This window comes from Caretta caretta, chromosome 16, assembly GCF_965140235.1.
Source record: "Caretta caretta isolate rCarCar2 chromosome 16, rCarCar1.hap1, whole genome shotgun sequence".
Taxonomy (NCBI): domain Eukaryota; kingdom Metazoa; phylum Chordata; order Testudines; family Cheloniidae; genus Caretta; species Caretta caretta.
The window spans coordinates 19,351,545-19,373,016 of NC_134221.1; the positions used below are offsets into that span (position 1 = coordinate 19,351,545).

Here is a 21,472-nt window from a genome sequence, read left to right on the forward strand (position 1 = left end):
AACTTAAGTTCCTTCTCCTGTTCCTAGGTAAAATCCGGGTTGAAGTGCTCCAGCCAATTGAGACCAAGGGCCTGAAGGCTGAGGATGTCACGGACCTCACGGAGAGATGCTACTGCACCATGAGGGAGACCTTTTTCAGACTGTCTGGCATGGCAAATGAGGCGAACGGCTCAGGGCACGGCCCTCAACAATAGTATTCCCAAATAGCAGGGACTGAAAGGACTTGTTTCAATTGCCAAAATATCCAAGGGGTTTCTCCCCGTCGTTTGCAGCAGGTTTGGACAAATCCTAAGCCTCTGCTTAGGGTAACCTTAGTTGACAAACACCATTTGTTGGGCCAGTTCTACTGTTCAGTGAATCTCTTTGTGGGTTCGTTATCTCCCATGGGGAAGTGTCTCCTGCACTCAGTTTCTCAAACACCCTACAAGTGCTAGTGAAGCGCTCCTGTCCTGATGCCCAGTGCAGTGACCATTCTGAACTCTTCTGCAAGCTCAGACCACGCAGCTTGGACAGTAGGTGTTGCAGAACACCACGTTAAGGTCCTGGCATTGACGCTGTAAGCCTGACGCTTGCCAGAGCCAATCCACTGGATGCCAAAGACCGTGTTAGGTACATCTTTGCAGCCTCCAAAGGATTAAAACTTGCTTTCATCCTGTCCCTAGCTGTTGGTGCTTGAGGAGATGAGGGTGGGAGCAGTTATTCAGACAGCGCTCTTCATGCGGCTGCACTCCACTAGTACATTCCCAGTGCTTATGGGCAGAAACTGATGCCCTAGTGATAAGTCTTGCTCACAGCTGAAATTCAACTTCTAAGGTCTCAGTTTCATTCTTTCTCGCCTCCGACACAATTTTGGTTTTTGCTGAATCAACCGGTTGGGTTGTTGTTTAAAGACCCACTAAGCATCTGTGATTCTGCTCAGACAAAGATGGGAGACCAACCGCTCACCGCTTCCTGATGGAATGGCCAAGTCCTAGGACGTAGCAGGGAACTGAAATGTCCAGGATTCTCTTCCCAGAAGTCCTGGGGCAAGCTTTAGACAGATGTCAGTCCCTTATTTGCCCTCCAGACAGAGTGAATTCCCCACCAGTACTTCTAGCAATCTTGCAGCCTAAGGCTTTCTTTAGGTGGGCCTCTACACATGCTTCCTTTGGGCGCTGCTGGGCTAGGACAGATGTGCCTTATGGGGCCAGCTACTCTTGATGCTGTCCCTTAATGAAGTCAAGTTTCCATGTCCACTGAGTGGACAAGCTCCATGTGGACTTATTTAGGGGTGGGGCAGGAGGGGGAAATGTGGAGACCTAAAAAACCCAACCAAACCTGCTGTATAGTGTCTTAGTAGGTTTTATCCAAACACTTAGCCTGATGGCTGCCGTAAAGCAAACCTCTATGGGGATCCTATCTCTAAACAAAATCCCTGGGGTTTGTAAGTGATGCATGAACATGCCAAGAACTAAACTAAAAGATGAGAGAAACCCACAAAGAGACAGGGACTCGTCTCTGCTCATCCCCATTGTTTTGCATTACAGCCAGCATCCCTGACTTCATATTTAGTCTTTTACTCCACCTGATGGCTTGCTTTTAGCATAGTGCCAGGTATGATGGGCTGAGGGAAGGGTAGATCTGGCACTTCCTTGGTATTTGTTGCAACACTTTCAGTGCTCAAATGTGTTTTTTTTTTTTTTTTTAATTGTTTTTAATCTAGGTTTTGTACCTAGATTCTTTGTTGCTGCTCTTTCTTCCTAAGGGCTATCCTCTGCTGTTCGACACATTGCACGTCTGAAGCATTGACCAAAAGACAGTGCCTGCCATACAAACATGTCTTGGAACATTCGCCTTACTAGGACTGTTCGTGTCAGTTGCAAAAGCCATGGTGTTGGAGATGTAAAATATGCTGGATGGGAGAGGGGTATGATGGCCCTGAACCAGTGTTTCCTTTGGTCTGAATTTACCAGCTGGGAAACAGTAGCTGGAGGGATTCCCGGAAACTGAGTTTCAGACTCTCCTCACCCAGCAGTAGAAATGTAGAGCCCCTCTCAAAGGGAGTAACAGCAGAGATGATGCTCTCTGGGGGAGCAGGCCTTAGCCATGAAAACTCCCAGGGATTTGATGAGAGGCCTTGTCAGCTTGAGGCAACATTCCCACAAAGGCAGTGCATCTCCTCTTGTAAAGTAATCTTGTGCAATGCATCGTCCCCAAGCCTCCTCCTGCTCAGTGGGTGGCAGTAGAGATGATGCTGTCTCAATCACTGAATTCCTGTTTTTTCTTCCTATAAAGGACACCAAATCTAATGCTTAAAAAGCACTAATGCAGAACTGGGAGAAACCAAATAGAGGATGCTGGGGGTAGGTAGCTCCACAGGGCTCAAAGCTGTAGCTAGAGCTGTGTTTACAATCTGGTACAATCCAGATTTCAGAACTGAAAAGCAGGAGGGTTTTCTTCTTTTACTGGTTCTGTACTGAAATCAAAGCAGCACTTTTCCCCTTCCATAAGAACGGCAGACGACATGGCTATGTAGTTGAAGCAAACATCCAAGTTCTTGTGGAGATTTCATACCCTCCTGCCCAGCAGCTCCGGTCTGGAGTGAGCAGTTGGGATGGTAAGGTCGTAACGGGTGGATATTTTTCTTTGGCCAATGATGACTCTGTATCAGATGTATAAATCTAAGTCTGTCTGTTTATGACGGAGGTGGGAAAAGAGCTTGAGCGTGTTCCATTCTTTTAGTTGTTTAAATGTATGTTTGATCAATGTACATTCTTATAAAGCAGTTATTTAAATAGAAAGTCTTGTGTGGGGTTTATTCGAACCCAGGTGGGGTTGAACTTATTGCCTGGAGGAGCATTGCCTGGAGGTGGAGGAGTGTACCCAATATTGTCAGTTTCCCCTTTGGTATCTGAGAATCTGTTGCTACCCACACTTTTGCCCCCTGTGAGTGTGGTGAGGTAGTGGGTGAAGAGAGCTGTGTCTGGACCAAATCTGTAGGAGGTTCTGCCACTTCCACTCTCAAATGCATCGCTGTTAGTTTGGGCACAATACATGTCAAAGATTGCATGGCCGTAGGGATCACTGCAGAGATCCTGCCCTCATTACCAATTTTGTAGAAAATCTTTAGTGTTCTCGCAACCAAGCACTGAACAGCTTGGGTGAGGTTGGCCAAGTGAGCTTCCTGCTGCTAATGAGCTGGACTGAATGACTCCTGCATAAGGAGTGCTTTTGTCCAAGCTTTGCAGGGAGGACTTGTTTAGACAGGGTAATGTGTGGAGCCCTACAGATCCAAATTTTGGATTTGCATCCACTCTGCCATCCACAACTGCAGAGATCTGTGGATATAAATCCAGTATCTGCAGACGAGTGGGGCTCTGTATGTGCTATATAGTAACATGCTGTATGGACATAGCTACAGAGCACTGGGTGCCTGAGTATTGCCTGGCATACAATCCTTTTCACCCAAGTGTGGCTGAGGCTCTGGGAACACAGCCTGGGCTCCCTTCCTCTTAACCCAAAGGTAAGTACCCTCTCCTCCCCATAAAAGCACCAGAAGGACAGATGAGCTGGTCTTGAGTAGCTTCCTTACCAGCCCTTCCCTTCTGCTCCCCTATTTCCCAGCAGCAAGCCCTCCACTAGGCTCAAGCAGAGCTGGTGACCACACTAAAGGGTTCCAGTAACTTCAGGCCTTCTAGGAGCCATGCTCCTATGTATGTGTGGAGGGGCTGGACATGTTCCCGAGGCAGCTGTTTGTACCCTCCACTTCCTGCTGGATCCCATTGCCCCCTTCAGGCAGTGAAGAAGAGAGATGCTACTGCAACCCTTCCCCATGGTTACCATGATGATGTTCCCCCTTCCAGAGGCAGGAGCTGGGGAGAGATGCAGACCTCTCTACCTGCAGCTTCCTACCTGGGTGTGTGCATTTAAATCAAGTTGCACCTTGGCTCCAAGTGAAAGGAAGCTGCTACCCTCCTCAGCCTGACTCTGCTTCAGCAGTAACTGTGCCCTTAAGCTTCCATGAGTGAAATCATGACCTAGGGTAGAATAACTGGATTCCACTGGGCCTCCTTCATGGCTCAGCACCTTGACCCACCAATGACAAGCCCATGCTCAAGAGCTGTACAGGCCATAACTTTAATACAAAAACTGCACCACCCTACACAGTGCTCGGCTAATAGACCTCAAGTCTCCAGCTGTTTATAAGTAGAAAAGCATTGTACCATAGAAGACTCATTAGTTTTCTAGAAACATTAGGACCCTTCCTCCAGCAGCCTTAAGATAACCATGTGAAGAGGCATGAGCACGGCAGGCTTTGCCCGCAGCAACCTGGCAATGTGCATCTGTTCCTACTTTAAATACAACTATTCTACCACTCCTAGTTCCAGTCTGAGCCAAGGCTGGTTTAGCTAGCAAAACTGGCTGGTTATCTTGACACATAGGCAAGCAAGTGTGCCAGGCTTCAGTGTGTAAATGATGCCAATTTTTAAGAAGCAAAGGGATTATCCCTCTCCTCTTGCCACACCCTCTAGCATTTCAAAGGGAGAATATATACTAGTTCTCTCAGGGGCAAGGTTTTAGTGACCAGATTTGACTTGGTCCATTTTGAATCTGTGTGAATTTCAGGTATGTGTAAAAAGGAGGTGGTGGAAAAGCCAAGGAGCAGAATCCAGCCCTCCTGTATCTCTATCTGCTGCTCTAACAGTGAAGCAATGTGTGGTTTGGCAAAACTTTCCCCCTGGGTACTAGCAATAGCAAGGTCTGGCTATATAGGCTCTTAACAACGTAGACTTCTAAGCTAAACAAGCTGCGGCTTGCACAGATCATCTCATGCTGCGGTACCACACAATTAATTGTTGGCCCAGGATTTCACCTCACTCTCCGTCACAAACAAATTAAGCACCAAATGGTTTTGCTTTTAGCAAGTCTTGTGTGGCACTGGCTGATGCTGTGCCAGCTGGCCAAGCGCTTGGAAGAAAGTGTTATAACCCTGAGCATCTCATACAACTTTGCCATAGGGGCAAAAAATAAATCCAATTTAAAATCAGTCTCTAAGCACCTCAATTCTTAGAACAACACACTAGGGCCCTTCGTATCAAAATAAGCTCTTTATGCCTCCATCCCACATCGTCCTGAAGGCGTCGTGGCCTCTTTCGCCAGGCTGGGTCAAGAGGTGCTGAGACAGGAAATCCAGGGTTACAAATTCACTCTGCTCCCATAATGAAGTACTGCTTCTCTTGTTATTAGCGTTCGTTCTTACATGAACCTGAAACCAGACAATTCCAGAGCTAGCGTTAGTCTAGGGGCCGGTGATGGGGCTGGGGCCTGGTCTACACACTGATTTTGTTTTAGTATAACTTCCTGGGTGTGACTGGACTTTGTTTTAAATTGGGTGTAAAGCTTCACAAGCTCAGCCAATCTGAGGGTGTTTGTTTGTAACGGGGGTAACTTTTGACCAGCACAGCTGATCAAGTCCCAGATTTCAGGGAAGGTCCTAGGCATTTATGGGTAGAACCCTTACACAGTCAGTCTGGGAATGAATTTAAACCCAACCGTCTAGTAACATCAAATGCTAAACTATTAAACCATAGCAAAATAACGCTTCCAAACCACACAATGTTAGTTGAAGCTAGAGGATTTTAAGGGCCTTGTTATTTGGTCTTTTATCCACAAAGCATTTCACCATTTAACACATCTATTCCACTCCCTAGGGGGCTCAGATTTTTCAGGACACAGTACAGTTAGGGGATCCAAAAGTCACTCTTATCTCAGTGCTGTAGGGTCACTAAGCTACAACAGGCCTCATTCTAAACCAAGAACAGCTGCATTTTTCTATTTGTGGCTGCTGATTGCTGCCCATGCAGCCAGCCAAGTACCCTGTACATAGAACAGTGGGGAAGAAAAGCTGTGCCTGCGAATGAAGCCTGCGGACACCACTTCTTAAAAACCTGGAGTCCTGCTGAGGATGGAAGGAAGGGAATTCCAGCTACCTTCCTAAGCCCTGTTCAGGGGCAGGTTCTGCACCATCAATACGCTTTAATTGAGTGTGATGGGTCTTAGTTTCCATCTTAATTTTTCAACATTCTTGTTTTCAAAGGGCAAAAACATCCAGCTGGCAGGATGTGACCTGGCACAAATTAGTGACAGGTGTGAACTGTAGGCAACATCACAAGGTCGTGTGTCAATATTCCAGTTTACAGCACCACATTCCAGGGTTGTGCTGGTGATGATAATGTGTACTTAAAAGACTGAGTGAGCCTATTTCAAAAAATGTCACTACAGAGCAGTAACTCTGGGGTAGTTGACATTTTCCCACAAACCTATAAGGAGGTAACTTTTGACCAGCACAGCTGATCAAGTCCCAGATTTCAGGGAAGGTCCTAGGTGGTTGGTTGGTGTTTTTTTTAAAGCAAATAACAGAAAAAGTTTTGCCCCTTTATAATAGGAACCAGCTGGAAATTGACTTTGTCTTGTAGGGCCTGTGTTTTTACACACACACAAGCAACTCTATGGGAATTAGGTATATTGTAGGACTTCCTCCACCATTTAGAGGCAGAGTAACTAATCAGGAATTAAGCTGTATTGTTGCTGAGCACCAATTCCTGAGTGGACAAATGATTGGGTTTCTCCGCAAGTTTGATCAAAAGCATTTAATGGAAAACAAGGCTTTCAAATGCAAAAGTTGTAAACGGCTGGCAAATTACATACTAAAACAAAACACACTAGAATTGTAATGGGGAATAAAACATTATACTATCCCAAGTAGCAGTGCTCAACTGTGGGCTCTGTACACTGAAATTAATGCAGCTGTGTGAAAACCCAACCCTATACAAGGCTGCATGGTGAAATAAGTATCAACATAAAGCTTGCTGTTAATTTCCATGACCCACATACTAGCTGGATAACTACAGCTGACATGAACATGGTGGTGGGAAATTAAGCCCCATGCCTGGTCATTATTCAGCTCGTTCTACTTTTTCAGAAGCGAAGGTTTTCATCAAATGCTTTTGTTCAAAGTTGTGTAGAACTTGCCTGTTCTAAACAGCACTGATTTGCTGCACTGCAGAAAAAAAATTTGTAGAATTTTAGGAGCAACTTCCCCCAGTGTTCCCTGTACTCATGATCTGAACTAGTTCTGTACTCACCAAACTTACTTGGACTGTTAACTTTTGTATTGTGTTTCACTAAGGAGTGAGTTCTGACACTGCACCCACAAACCCTAGAATCTGAGGCAGTTTCTGATGTAGATGCTTATGGCCCCTGAACAGCAGTGGCATGAAAACGAGCTGAGATAATATGTATCCTTGCCACCATGCAAAAACATGTGATCTCCATGCAGCTGTTTATCATCTTTGGATGCTGCACTAATGGATCGGGTTCAGCACCCGCACAAACAGCTTTGAAATGAAACTGTGCCTGTTTGTAACCATCTTTTATTAATTACAAGCTGATGGGTTTGGAGTTGGCATGGAAGTAGATTAACTGTGGCATAGACATAACCGCTCCAGTTGGTCTGCACATGCGGGCTATGCCTGCCATTCTACTTCTTAGATCTGCTTTACAAGAGGGAAGCAGTCTGGCATTTGTACTTTAAATGGCCCATTTTTTGGTGCATTCCTAAGGGGTAAATCAGAGCATGTCACTGCTCCCCTCAAGTTAGTGATGTGGCTTTTTGAAGTGAGCTTGTCTAGATAATGAACTGGAGCGACATTCCCAGAGTGTTCTAGCAAAACGCAGGTGGTGATTACTCTTTAAAAACAAGGGCTTCTCATAGGCTGAGGAGGTGAAGCGCTGCCCAGCGATTAGAACTCAGCAGCAGGACCCTGTCTGCCTTACAGTGTCACTGTAATAGGTGCAGGGGGAGAAGAGAACTCCCCGGTACAATCTCTAGCAATAACCAGAACCAAGGGCCTTCTCCTTGCTGAGCACTGCCAAACTACTTACACGTCTCCAGTCGCTCCTCCAGGAAAGAGATCTGCTCACTCAGGGACTCAATTCTATCCAGCTGCCGCAGGGCGTAGAACAGCTGGCTGATGGGGTCGGTGCTGACATCATCCGCTGCTGATGGCATGAGGTTATGGAATGGAGCCAAGAGTAACTGGAGTTTCTTTTGAGAGCGAGAAAAAGAGAGGAGCTGTTAGTTTTCATCCCTCTCTGTTACACTATCAGACCCACCCAGCGTGACCTGCCAACAGCTGATACGGCCAGCGCGGCCATCTCCAGGGCTGGCAGAGCCGAGGGTTGGGGTAGTTGACTAGTGCTAAGAGGGCTCCTGGCGGGGAGAGTTGTTACAGTGGTCACTGCAAGCGGTGGGCGACGCAGCTGGGAATGCTAATACCAGAAGACAAGACTAGATTAGGTGGCGAAATTAAAAATAGAGCCGTTGAAGGGCAAAAATTCTGGATGTGAACAGCTGTGCAATGACGCGCTGGAGACAAATCTTCTGACTGTGAATTACAAGTGCATCAAAAAAAGGCTGAAGTACGAGCACCTGCGTCTCTGTCTGCGCTCGCTGACGGGAGCTCACCTGCTCCAGCACTTCCACCCGGCTCCTGAGGGCTTGCATTTCTTCCTTCATTTCACTGGAGGCGCCTGCCATGAGCAAAACACCACAGGAATTAATAAAATCCCTCAGAGTGAACTGTCCTCCTCAAAATCGGGCCGTGATGGTGGAGCAAGGGCGGCCACCTCTGAGGCACAAAAAACCCAGGAGCCCCTAAATGGGCAGAGTTGGCTGTGTGGACTGAGCCCCCTGACGGATTTCCCAGCCATCCTGGGAAAACCTGGACAGGTGCCACTGGCAACCCTAGGCGGAGCAGCAGCCGAAGGGTTAACCCGGAGGTCTGCCGGACTGAGGGAATGAGCTGGCTGTGCTCTGCCACCCCAAATGCCACCCTCTGACATGCTTGTTGAGACCAGGATGCTCCCTTCGCTGTTCATTGACCAGCTGCAGGAATGAAAACAAGCGACAGTTCCGGCTTCCCCCCTATCAATCTACGTACAAGCTAGACATCCCCGCCGAGAGTTTACCAGCAGCTAATCCAGGAACTTTGGCAAGCGGTTTGTGCAGTAATGACCAGCCAGGACACCAGTGTCTGATTGAAAACACACAACTGCCCTCAGTTGAGCCCCCGAGGAGGGCTGGTTCTTACTGAAGAACGTGGTTCTTTGCACTGTAGCAAATCACAAGGCATTGAAACACAGAAAGCTGTCCAAGCCCCAGCCTCTGACCCTAATCCTGATGGGCACATTACCCCACAAACTACAACCAGCCTTGGTTCTTCAGGCTGAGATCAGTTCACCTTTTTCCCCCTCACAGGGTAGTAAAGCATGGGTCCAAAATGTGTGTGTGATTCGGGGAGGGGGTGGGATTACCTTTGTTCTGAACAGGAAAGAGATGAATGTTTAGAATTATTGCCCGGCTGTAACTAATTGGGTGGAAACACAGGAGGTTACTCCAGGGCCAAAGGATATTAATTAAGAGAAGGCCGTCAGCCTCTGACACTTTTCCTTAGAGAGGCTCAGGTGCCAACGATATTTAGAAAGTGATTCATTTTCATTCCTTGGCTTTGGCAGGTTTTCAAAAGGCAGTTTGGGGTCTGGGATCCACAGGGCCCTAAAGCTGCACTCCTCTGGCAAAGCAGGAAGGGTCTGACACCCGGCCCACAACAGTGGGCTGCAGCAAGGTACAATTAGCAATGGGATGCCCCATTGCCCCGTGCTAGCAATTGTCCTTGTGCATACGTGATTGAGCAGGGCCTTGCTTTCACTTAATGAGCTCGCTGGAGCCTGCTCCCCGTCCGCAAAGCCCAAACAAATAGCCACTGATGGTCTGCTGAACGGCGCAGGTGTTGCTAGGCTGGGCTGTGGTGTATGCATGGTCTGTCCTACCCTTCCATGGGCTTGGATGACAGCAACACGGGTTGGATCCACAGCAGAGGCGAGCCAGCCCAGCTTCATTGACTTCAGTGGGGCTGTATCTACCCAGTGTGAAGAGTAAAAGGGCACCTGCACCCTTCCTCGAGCACTGTCCGCCACGCTGCTGCTGTCCTCAGGGCTGGGCAGCTGGGGTAGCAAAGAATTTGCTCAAGAGGGTGGGACTCTATCCCGTTCAGCCCTCTGCCTCCTGCATAGGACTAGCGATAAAGCTGGAGCCGTGGGTGGAACTGTGCCCCTTGTACCACGACAGAATTATTGACAAAGAAGGCTACGATTCAGTCGCGGAGGTCACGGCAGTCACAGATTCCATGACTTTACCGGACCTCCATGACCTCTTTGGCTTCAGCGCCCCTGCCCTGCAGCTGGAACCCGGACCGTGCGCTCCCCTGCCCCGTAGCTGGGGCTGGAACCGGGGCTGTGTGCCCCTGCCCTGGGGCTTCCTCCGGGGGCTGCGGTTGGGGCCATGTGCCCCATCCTCCAGCTTCCACTGGGGGGCCGGGGCCATGCGCCCCCCTCTTGGCTTCCCAGGGCTGTTGCGCCCCTTCCCCCCTGTGGCTGAGGCTGTGCGTCTGCAGCTGGATCTGGGACTGTGTGCCCCTGCCCCCCAGCTCCAGAGCCGGGGCTGTGCGCCCCATCCCCTGTGCCTACTCCCCACCCCATGGTTGCAGCCGCTGGATCCAGGGCTGTGCGCCCACCTTCCCCCAGGGTTCAGATGGTCCGTCCCTCCGGGACTCCAGCTCTCATTCCTCCCCACCACCCAGCCCGAACGTCACAGACAGCTCACAGGGTCCCGTGTATTTTTGTTTGCTGCCCGTGACCCGTGTGTCACGTTTACCAATAACCGTGACCAAACCTGAGCCGTACTGCTAAACGTGCTGCAGTGATGCAGGAGGAGACGGCCACGATTGCCCCAAAGGCGGAAAGGTGCCCTGCCCCGGTAGCTCTGGAGAGGAGAAAGCCGAGAGGGCAGGCCCCGGGGGATCACGTCCACGGCCACACGGGCCGGCGCAGCCCTTCCGCCCCGCGCTGCTCCCGTCTGTCGCCAGTGCTGGCCGCAGCGCATTATTACTCACGGTACGAGTTTGAAGTGTCACAGCGCGTACCAAAAGTAATAATGGGCCGGCACCAGCGTCGCCGCCACTCCCGTCCTCGTGGCGCTGGAGTCACGCGCAGAGAAGAGGTGACGGTGCGCTGACCCCATTGTCTCCACGCTGATCATGGCGTCTCAGGGGCTTTGGAAGCCAGCTACTGGCCAGGCCGAAGTCCCACCAGCGAGGGGGCGGTCTCGCCCAGTAATCGGTTAAACCTCACCGCGAGCCATTAGCCCCATTTTACGGCCGAGGCACGGAGTGGGCCAGCGACTGGCCCAGGTCACAGGTCAGCATCGAACCCAGGAAGCCTGGCTTCCAGACCCCTGCTCTAGCTCCTAGAGTCCCCCGCTGCCTCACACCCTTTGGTTAAGGCTATGCAATTAACATCCAGCCAAGCAGTAAAATGCCCAGGGACTCGCTCCAGCCCATGCAGGGGTGGCTGTTACCTGATCGATTGAGGGCGGGGAAGGCAGAGGCCTCTGTCTCAGTGGGCGGTGCCGAAGCATGGCATGATTTCCCATCGGCGGAGAGCCTGTGCCCAGCCCGACAGGCACAACCATAGCTCCCACGCGTGTTGACACAATGCTGGCTGCAGCCGTGGTGCGGGCCAGCGCATTCATCCACATCTGAAAGTACAGAGGTTAAATTCACAGGGGCTCGGGTGAGTGTGGGCCATCAGGAAGCAGCCCTTGTGAAGACAGGGTGAGCACAGAGCGCGGCAGATTGACACCACCAAACAAGACATGGGCCCCTCACAAAGAGCGTACAGGGGACAGCTAAGACTAGAGAGCAGTCAGCCATCCCTTGTGAGACGGCTTAATCCAGGCTACAAGTTGGGGAGACCTGTGCGGTGACAGCAGGCTGGATTAGTTAGAGAGCACCTCCCAGGGTCTGTCCATACCCAGGCTGCCCCAGTAAAGAATCTCTTTTGCTATCAATGCAGCCAGCTTGGGTCTCTCTTCTAGCAGGAGCTAAATTTCATGGCCCTAATTCGCCACTGTGTTACTCCCATTTTTACGCCACTGATGCTGCACCAGGTAAAATGGGAGTAGCCCCGTGACGCATCAGGCCCAGTACGTCTAAAAAGGGCAAAAACAAAGCCCCTGATCTGAACGCTCCCTAATTCTGGAGCTGGATCCCACTTCCCCCCGATCGGGTGAGCACTGTTCACCGCTGGCTCTGGCCACGCACCAGCCCATCCCTGGTGAGGTGCTATTAGCCTTTCACGTGCATGTGTGTGAAGCCCAACAGCCTTGCCTCACACGGGGGCAGTTATTAAAGCCGTGCCCACAAAGTGAAATGAACATGACAGCTCCCCCCACGTGCCTGAGCAAGTCTGTTCTAGGCACCAGGAAAATCTCTTGAGCTGGGCTCCAAGCTGTCACTACAGCCTGCCAGTGAGTCGTGCCTACTCCACACACATGCTTTGGACTTACAAATGCGCCAGATCCTCAGCTGGGGGACGTTCGTGCCGCTTCACCGGCTTCAAGAGAGCTGATTTACACCTGTCAGGCCTCTGCCTCCAACCATGAACTGGACTTATTGGGCCTCTGATTTAGCCTGGGATGGGTTTTTACACCATTTGAATCCACATTTACTCCTGCGTTACACTGTGGTAAGCGAGAGGAGACCCAGCTCCACCGCCTGCACCACAAATAGATTTTATTGAGCTGCGCTGTACCGAGAACGGCGGCAACACCTTGCAGGCCTCCGGAGGTGTAACTCAGCAGCGCTCCCTTGCCGTCCCCGGAGCCAGGCCGATTCGCAGCAATTGTGGGACTAGCTCACGATTCTGGTGGGTCTCTGCTAAGGCTGAGCGACTCCCACCCACATGGGACATGGCCTGGCACACAGCTTGCCCGAGCGGTGCCTATGGAAAGGCTGCGACAGGACTGAATTCCTGGGCTGGGGCTGGGCAGGCCTGTGCCTGCTCCAGGTGTGTACCATGAAGCCCCCCCAAAATGAGGCTTCTCGAATAAAGTGAGCAGGAAAGGCCATTTAGGGAGAGATTCTCAAGTGGTGTAAAGCAGCCGAGCGCCCCCCCCCCATCACGGGCGCGTCACCCATTTACCCCAGCTGAGGCTCTGGCCTGTTTGCTTTTCAATGGCATCCAGCCGCAGCACTCACAGAAGGGGGAGGGAATGGAGGGAAGGCCTCCAGCGCATCTCCCACAGCTAGCACCCCCCCACACACCCCCAATCCACCAAGCAACCCGAATGCCTTACCCCAATCTGCCAGCTACAAGCTAGCTTCTGCCTCCCTCTGCTGGGTCAACAGTGTTACGCCATCCAAGCCCTCCCTGCTGGTCTGTGGGAGCTGTGGGCACGAAACAGCGCTTCCCCTCCCCACGCTGCCCCCAGACCTTTGCTGTCAGCGAGAAGTCCAGTGACCTGCCCAAAGTCACCCAGTGCCAGAGCCCAGATCCGCGAGCCAGTCCTATCATCCCTCCCCCAGCACTGCCCATGATCGACAATGCCCACGCCCCTGGGAAGGCAGCCCTTGTTCTAAATGACGGGGCTCACCCACGAGGAAGCAGGGAGCGTCTTTTGCACAAGCACCTGGCCTGACCGTTGGTGAAGGCACAAGGGCTAGGGCAGCACTAAGCTGCTGAAGATGCCTGATGGCCCATTACATGCGTCGGGTCCAGTGCTGATGCCTCGCGGAGGGGCTGACCAAAAGCATGGAATGGAGGCACCATGCAGCTGGTGTCACGGGTGGGGTAAGCGTGCTGGGTCCACCTTTGCAGGCAGGTCCGTGTAAAGACTCTCTGGCAGCTAACAGAGCATGGAGTTACTCTCTCAGCCCACAGCCTGGGACGTTGGTGGTGCATGGCTCAGGTTCACTCCCTGCTGAGAGCCAACAGAGGAAACCATGAGGCCTGGGTGTGCTTCACAGTGCCACGGGCCTATCCAGGAGATTCTTGGCAGCCACAGCAAATCACCGTCTACGGGTCACCTGCTATATTCCGCTGCCCCCCCCTGCCCCGCTCCCATCGCCCCGGCAAAGGGAATCCCAGGGAAGATACAGAAATACAAAACAGGGAAACCAGAGCCGTTACCTGTCTGGCAGGATTTCCCCCTCCAGCCTGGGGGACAGGTGCATCTGTCTGGGGCTGAGCAGCTCCCTCCATTTTGACAGGGCACCCTGCAAATGGCTGTAAAACAGTAACGCATGGTCACCATGTTGCCGAGGCAAATGTCCGGGCCTCCGCCACATGCAGCTCCCACCATTGCGGATTCCTGTTGTCGGGGAGATTTTATTACACACTTGCGAACTCCTGTCCATGCCTTTGTGCCACCAGCAGAAGTCAGGAGACTGTTAAAGGGGAGTGAAACCATGGGGCCGGATCCTCAGCGGCTGTCAATACCCATAGCTCCGTTAAGATCAGTGTCACGCGGCCCCTTGCCACCAGCTGAGGACCCCACCCCGTGAATGCCACAGCCTCCATGTGAATCAGATCTGTATTACGCTCAGCACGACCAGTGAGGCTGACAGACGTTCTGCATGAGACAAGCGGTAGAATACACCACCGTGACTCACAGAGGGCAAAGGCTGTGAACGCCCCGATCCCATGGGCCAGCAACGAGACGACGTGTGCAAATAGCTGCTCCCAGTGGATGTAAGAGGTTCGCAATCCGGCCCAGAGTTGGTCAGAGATCCCTGAGCAGATCAGAAAGGAGACGTCAGCCCCAGAAACTCAGTATAGGGTGACCAGATGTCCCGCTTTTATAGGGACAGTCCTGATATTTGGGGCTTTTTCTTCTACCGTCTCCTATTATACCCCACCCACCCCCGTCCTGATTTTTCACACTTGCTGTCTGGTCAGCCTAACTCAGTATTTTCATACAGCCTTCTAATAACTCCGGGAGCTCATCAAATGAAGCAACAGATCTAGGACGGTGTCTTGAATGGCACTGAGGTGATGCCTGGAAAGCCTTTCCACTTGTGCAATAAACAGTCTTTCATTTGTAGCTTAACCCATTCCAGCCCTGGAAAGAGGAAGACATCTTTAGAGTCTGCGAAGGAAGTGGGGTGGGGGGGGTGAAGAGGGGGTCTGCAGCAGCTCTCAATCAGTGACAGGCTCTGGGAAGCGTTAGTATATCGCAGTCTGGTTTGATCAGAGATCAGCCTCTGATGTGCTTGGCATTCCCTTTGCGCTGTTCATCACTATTTCCCCTGAAAAGCAGAGCTGTTCCATTACCGCTGATTTATGCGGAAAGGGTTTATTAATTTCTCCTCTGGTATACGCCAAGCTAATAAAGCGATATATGCACACGGCAAGCAAAGCAAGGCTATAAATGAATGGCTAATTGAAACCGATTTGTTCTCACAGGCGGATGTTGGAAGGAAAAGTGCCTGCCTAGTACAAGAGCGAATTACACTAATTTCAGACAGATCTGGTAACAAGGGCAGTGACTGGATAGGCTTTTGAGGCACACAGAGGTCGTGATCAGAGAGGCGCTGCGAGCCCTCGGCAGGGTGTTAACAGCCCCTGTCTGCACTGTATTTCCTTTCCACCAGCTGCACTGTGTTTCCTTCTCACCAGCATTCTGTACTAGGAGAGCCACGCCCATACTTTTCATTCAGAGATCTCAAAGCACAAACCCTTTTGCCAACATGGGGGTAGTAGGTACAATCCCTGTGTTACGGATGGGTGAGCTCAGGCTCCAAGAGGGTGTGATTGGCCCCTGCCAAGTCAATGGCAAAGTCAGGAACAAAATCCCCATCTCCGGACTCCCAGGTCGGTGCTCAAGCCAGGCTGTAGCTGTCCCTCTCAAGGCTATGGGACTGATTCTGCTCTTTTTTACACCAGTGTAGATCAGGCAGAAAGCCAACGACATCAATGAAAAGAGACAGGTGTAAAACCAGTGTAAGGGAGAGCAGGACCAAGGCACCAAAGGGGAGATGCTGCAATCTCATCACGATCCATATTCTTCTCTCTCTGCCACTCATTTACCTTTGCTGCATCCGACTGCGTGGGCATTTGCCCGTCTCCATCCGGGGCAGCACATATACATGGGCTGGGAAAACCTCCTGTAGGCCAGGCGATAGGCAACCTTGTATGTGGTTCTGCAATAAGGTTCAGGAAAGGAGTTAGGGACTGAGCCCATATGGGGTGCGGAGAAAGCCGACTGCTTCACCCTGGGGAGAGTCACAATCCTTCCCCTGCCGTGCTCCTAGGGTTAGGGAGTAAACCAGGTCATCCCTTTGCCACTTACTTCCCCTGTTGTGCCAGCCTGGCTCTGCCGACTCCCTATCCCTCCCTGCCCACATGCTCCCAGGAGTAGGGGCCAGGCCCGCACCCAAGATTCAAGTACTGCTGTCTTTCCCAACAGGGGTACCGGGGAATGGTCTTCCTCCCTTTAGGGTGCAGGGGTGATCGCTCCTTATACACCTCTGAACAAGCACCCCGGGGAGATGCTGTGTCTCTGGGCGAATCCTTGTCCTCAGCTTCCCCGGAGACTGTAATCCAACCCCGGAGCAGACTGGCTATGCCAGATGCCACCTGTCTGTCTGCAGCGATGGCGCCCATCATTCCCTGAAGCAGGCTGCTCTCCTCACCTGTACGAACTGCAGAGCCAGTGTCCCTGGCACGTTGTGAGGTAGGGCTGGTAGACAGGCTGCACGTGGGACTCCACATACGAAGCGGCTCTCTTCTGCATCTCTACAGAGCACACCCTGCGGCTAGACAGAAGGCATCGTGTCCCACACAAAGCGAAAGCGACAGGCATAAAGCAACGGGGAATCAGGCCCAAAGGCAGGTGTAGGAATGCAGGTAAGGAATGTGCTCTGAAAACCCCTCCATGGGGCCAAATCCAGCTCCGTCTATGCAACTGTGTCCTCTTACTCCATGGCTGCATTTGGCCCATGAGGGACCTGATTCTCAGCTAGTGTCAATGGCCCCATGCCTCCAATGGAGCTGTGCCAATTTCCACTAGCAGAGATTCTGGCCAAGAACCTCACAGAGAGTCAGTTAAGATGCAATTGCTAAGGCCCCCGTAATTCCTCATTTACTGGAGCAGAGTTATTGGGGTGCAGTTGGGAAGAGGAGCTGATAGGGGCTTCCAAAACTTAACATGAGTAAATCCCTTGAATATCAGCTCTATATCCTGCCCCACTGCAGCAGGCCTCACGCAACTGAGAGCTTATATTCTACACATATCTCGACGAGGTTCTACACCCGCAGGTTCGCTCCCTTCCCCCCTCAGAGCTGCAAAGCTACTCTACAGTTTGCTGGCTGGCCATCTCCAATCTCCCTGAAAACAATGCCATTCATTCCAATGTCGGGAACAGGTATCCGCAGCGAACGGGCTGCTGGGTGACTGCATGCAAGGTCTCAGAACAGAGGCCTACACAGACTGCTGTAAAATTACCGTACAAAGGAGAGGAATCCAAATCCATTAGTGGGGGGGAATCATTTTCCCCTGAACAGCAGATTAAAGGGGACATGTCAACGCTGTAAGAAAAATCATTTATTTTTTAGCTGGCCTTTGATTTGTTTTCGTTCCGAGACCGTGACAGCACTGAAAAACAACACCTAGGTGATGACAAAAATCAACAGCAAGGACCAGATTCTCTTCAGTGTGGTAAAATCCCTTCCACTAAGTAGCTCTAAATTTGCACCGGGGTTGCTGAGATCAGGATCTTCTCCCCCCCCCCCCCCACACACACACACACACACAATGTAAAAATTTCATGAAATTCACATCCAAAGAGTTCTTGGTTAAAGATTTTTGCACCCTTTTGCCAGCTTGCAAGGTTCTGTTCAGCTGGATGTTGTCTGGCACAGATCTTAGCCTCTGGAGTAGAAGCCCATTAAGAAACCCGATTATTTGTGGCAGCTTCCCAGACAAATTAGAAACTTGAACTAAAGTGCTGAAAATTAACACTGATACCAGATGCCTTCCATTAACTCAGAATAACTCATTTCATCCTGCTGGATTAATGGTATGAAAGAGGCAGTTTTGCTGACGTTATTATAAAGATCTATCTACTCTGGCTGTGTGTATGTATATCAGCAGCCAGCCTTGTGTGTGTGTGTGTGTGTGTGTGTGTGCGCGCGCACACATGTGCATGTGCACAAGACAGAGAGATTCAGCTTGTGGACTTCCTTACTACAGGACTGCAAAAGATTCAATACTGTAGCAATGGGCTGGGTCATTCACTGTAAAACCATACGAGACAGGTCAGAACTACAAAACTGGGGTCCAGATATCAATATTTCCAAAGTTAGTGGGAAATGAGTTAACTCGGGGAGGAGGGGAGTCAAATCCAGACTTCCCTAAATTTTAAGATGGCAGTCAGGGGGAAGTTTTGCTTTGGAGCTGGGATGCTGTTTTGACCCATTAGAGAGCTGAGGGCTCGTTGCCCAGCTTATATCCAAATCTGAATTTCCCCCCAGTTCAAAGTGTTTCGATCCAGGGGTTTGGTTCAAACCCATCTCTAATAACAATATTAATAGCAGTTATGCATGATCAGATAGGGGACATCAAATCCCATGCTTCAAGGCACAAACTGATTGACACGGTGGTCAGGAAGGAATTGTTCCACCATCTACAGCATTGCTGAGTTAGGGGTATGAGATGTTGCCCTAGTTTGATGCCTCTCATATTGGCTGCTCCTTGTGGCAGGATATTGAACGTGGTGAACCAGTCATTTGTGTGTGCGTGCATATATACATGTGTACGGGCTGGGGGGTGCATCTGGAATGTGTAAGTGTGTGTGAATGCATGTGGGTGGGTGTGTTGGTAGTGTGTTTGCACTTATGCTTGAAGGGGGTGTTATGCATGCAGGAGTGTGCACTAAAGACACAATAAGAAATCTTTAGCTGTGTGTGCTCTATTTAGCTTTTTGACTCCCCAAGTCAAGTGACAAAGATACTCTCTTTGTATATGCTGCATGGACCTAGACCAATAAGCTTGAATGTATTTGGATGGCTTTCTGCTTTATGGACGCAGCAAACAAACACCACAAACGCTTGCTAACACCTACACTACCCCAAGAAGCATCTTCAAGGTTGTCTCTTGTCTGTCCCCACACCTAGAAAGAGGCTCATTCATGTGCAGCAGACTGGCTGAACTTGGCCTTTCATGTCTCCTTGAGCCTGGCCCCCTGAAAGGCCAATCCTTATTGTGGCTTGCAGAGAAGCCCAGCGGTATGCATGTGGCAAGCCAGACTTCTGAAGGATGGACAAAGAAGAGGCTTACCCTGACTGGGCAAAACGCTCAGTGCTGGTCACACCAAGGATTAAGACAAATCCCGTGAGGAGGCAGCTGATTCTCTGCATTTCCTGTCCTCTGCTGGCTCTTTCTTTCCTGCTGTGCGATATTGTGTGGCATGAAGGGGTGTCACTCTTCAGTGGAAAGCACTGGCTCTTACTGCATGTCTCTCTTCAGTGGGGAATCCTGGAACCAGAAGAATAATGACCTTACCAAGCAGCGTCCTTTCTGGGACGGTGACATTTCAATAGCCCCCTTTGGCCCTATCGAAAAAGACAGCACAGGGGAGCAAGGTGTTTTGCTGCTTTCACTCCAAGGAACTAGGAATTTCCCTGCTGTGCGCTAGCAAAGCAATGCGGGATACGCTCTTACAATGATGCAGTGGGAGCTAAGTAGGTTTTAAAAGTGAAGCAGCAAAAACAATAATTTCATGGTGTTGTTTCTGGCTTGGGACTCATGCCATCTGAGTTCAATACCCAGCTCAGCCAAAATCTCCCGGTGTGACCTGGGGCAAATCACTTTAGGTGCCCCATCTGGCACTGGGGATAAAAATATTTCCTTTGTCTCGTTAGACCCTAAGCATTTTGGGGCAGGGACTGGCATTTCTTATTTGTCTGTACAGCCTCTAGCACGGCCTCGTTGTTACTGCACGATTAGTAACATTAGGATAGCAGTCCCACTGATGGGTTTTAAAATAAACAAACATCACTAATGCCGGCCACCCACTGCTCACAAGTAACCCTACGACGACAACGGAGCATGTGCAGCCCAGCCCTCACGAGCGAGTCGCCCTGTAACAACAAACCAGTATGTCCGGCCAACGCTCACAACCAACCCTACAATAACAAAGCACCCATGCAGCCTGCAGCTCACAAGTCACTCTGCACTGACAACCCAGCATGTACAGCAGCCTTCCGATACCAAACCATTGTGCATGTACCAGCAAGGATAAGAAAAGAAGGTAACAGAGCTGAGCCTGCAGGGTGTTCCATGTAAAAGTGCTTAAAAAAATTAGAGAGGGTTATTGTTATTTCGCATCTGATTCACATTAAGTACTTCTGGGTCAAAACTTCTGCTGGCATAAAAACCCACATCGCTCCAATGAAGCCAGTGAAATTACGCTGATCTACACCCTCTGAAAATCTGGCCTCACAAGTTTCTAAACCCACAAGTTTAAGAAGCTTTTCTTTTTCGAGGAATAGAGTAAATGGCTTGTTGAGCTGTGGCATATTTCAGAATGATACTAGTGCCAGACAGGGAGGCCAGTACAAAGGTCTGCAATATATATGGCATCACAAAGCCGCACATGTCTCACTAAATGAAATAGTGAAATCAGGTCTCATTCCCTCTTAAACACAAGGGTCCTCTCCAGGGCTTTAGAAGGCTGAATCTTTTCTCTGCAAAGCCAATACTAACCAAGTTGGGAACAAAGAGGCATTGATTCTGCTTGCAGAAGGCAAATACATAAGGCAGCGTTCTAGCGGGTCAATAATGATATCTAATTTAAACAATCCATTGACCTCCAGGTGATGGAAGTTAAAGGGAGAAAAACAACAAATCAAATACATGACAATGAAAGAGGGTCAGCCTTTCTGACTGTACCCTCTGAAACAAATCACTTTTATTGGGAGACACAAGCTTAATAAGAAACAACCCCATGGAAATGCGATATCACATTGATATAGTGAAAAGCTTGTTAAAGGGGAAATCAAGGCTGGAAATAGAGTTGGAATGATCCAGGCTTGTGTCATGGCACTTCTTTAGAAGAATTTCCAGCTCTCCAGCTGGTATAGCTCCACTGAAACCCGGTGCAACGCCAGCTGAGCATCTGGTTCAAAGCAGAGCAAGGTGGCCACATGGCTAATAATGGTGATGGGACACAAACCAACTCCTCATGGATTGGATCCTATGTCCAGAGGTACCGTGGAAGCGGTCAGAAGCAGCGAGGAAGGTCTGGAGCAGAGGGGAAAGTGAGGTCCAGAACAGAGGAGGAAGAGCTATAGAAAAGATAACACAGGGCCTCGCTTCAAACACTCTTGCTCAAGGTACGGCTGGATTAGGTCATCTACAGCCAATGAGGGGACCCATATTAGCAGGCAGGTTGTATCCTTGAAGAGGACAAATGCAGTGATGCCCAGGCACAGGATTGGGCCCCTAGAGAACATGAGGGAAACGGCCCACAGAAGCAATTGAGAAAGAGACGGATGGCTTGAAGCTGGTTAAAATCCTGAGCTCAGTAAACCC

At 50.3% G+C, this 21,472-nt stretch overlaps 2 protein-coding genes across 17 annotated transcripts in view; one reads left to right on the top strand and one right to left on the bottom strand.

Annotated features, from left to right (window-relative positions):
• AGPAT2 (1-acylglycerol-3-phosphate O-acyltransferase 2) overlaps positions 1-2,780 on the top strand; it is a 29,297-nt gene extending 26,517 nt beyond the window's left edge. Inside the window, exon 6 of the mRNA XM_048822656.2 lies at positions 28-2,780. Within this exon, the coding sequence (XP_048678613.2) occupies positions 28-194 (167 nt within the window). The 3' untranslated portion in view covers positions 195-2,780. The remainder of the gene's footprint in view (positions 1-27) is intronic.
• EGFL7 (EGF like domain multiple 7) overlaps positions 1,669-21,472 on the bottom strand; it is a 33,324-nt gene continuing 13,520 nt past the window's right edge. For 13 of the 16 annotated variants that reach the window (XM_075120483.1, XM_075120484.1, XM_075120488.1 and 10 more), the window contains 9 exons: positions 19,217-19,414; positions 16,572-16,694; positions 15,967-16,079; positions 14,550-14,669; positions 14,068-14,163; positions 11,456-11,635; positions 8,471-8,571; positions 7,924-8,086; positions 1,669-5,245 (listed from right to left, as the gene is read on the bottom strand). In XM_075120483.1, coding sequence (XP_074976584.1) covers positions 5,223-5,245; positions 7,924-8,086; positions 8,471-8,571; positions 11,456-11,635; positions 14,068-14,163; positions 14,550-14,669; positions 15,967-16,079; positions 16,572-16,694; positions 19,217-19,296 — 999 coding nt within the window. In that variant the 5' untranslated portion in view covers positions 19,297-19,414 and the 3' untranslated portion in view covers positions 1,669-5,222. The remainder of the gene's footprint in view (positions 5,246-7,923; positions 8,087-8,470; positions 8,572-11,455; positions 11,636-14,067; positions 14,164-14,549; positions 14,670-15,966; positions 16,080-16,571; positions 16,695-19,216; positions 19,415-21,472) is intronic. The other 3 variants (XM_048822642.2, XM_075120497.1, XM_048822654.2) reach the window with 3 other exon arrangements.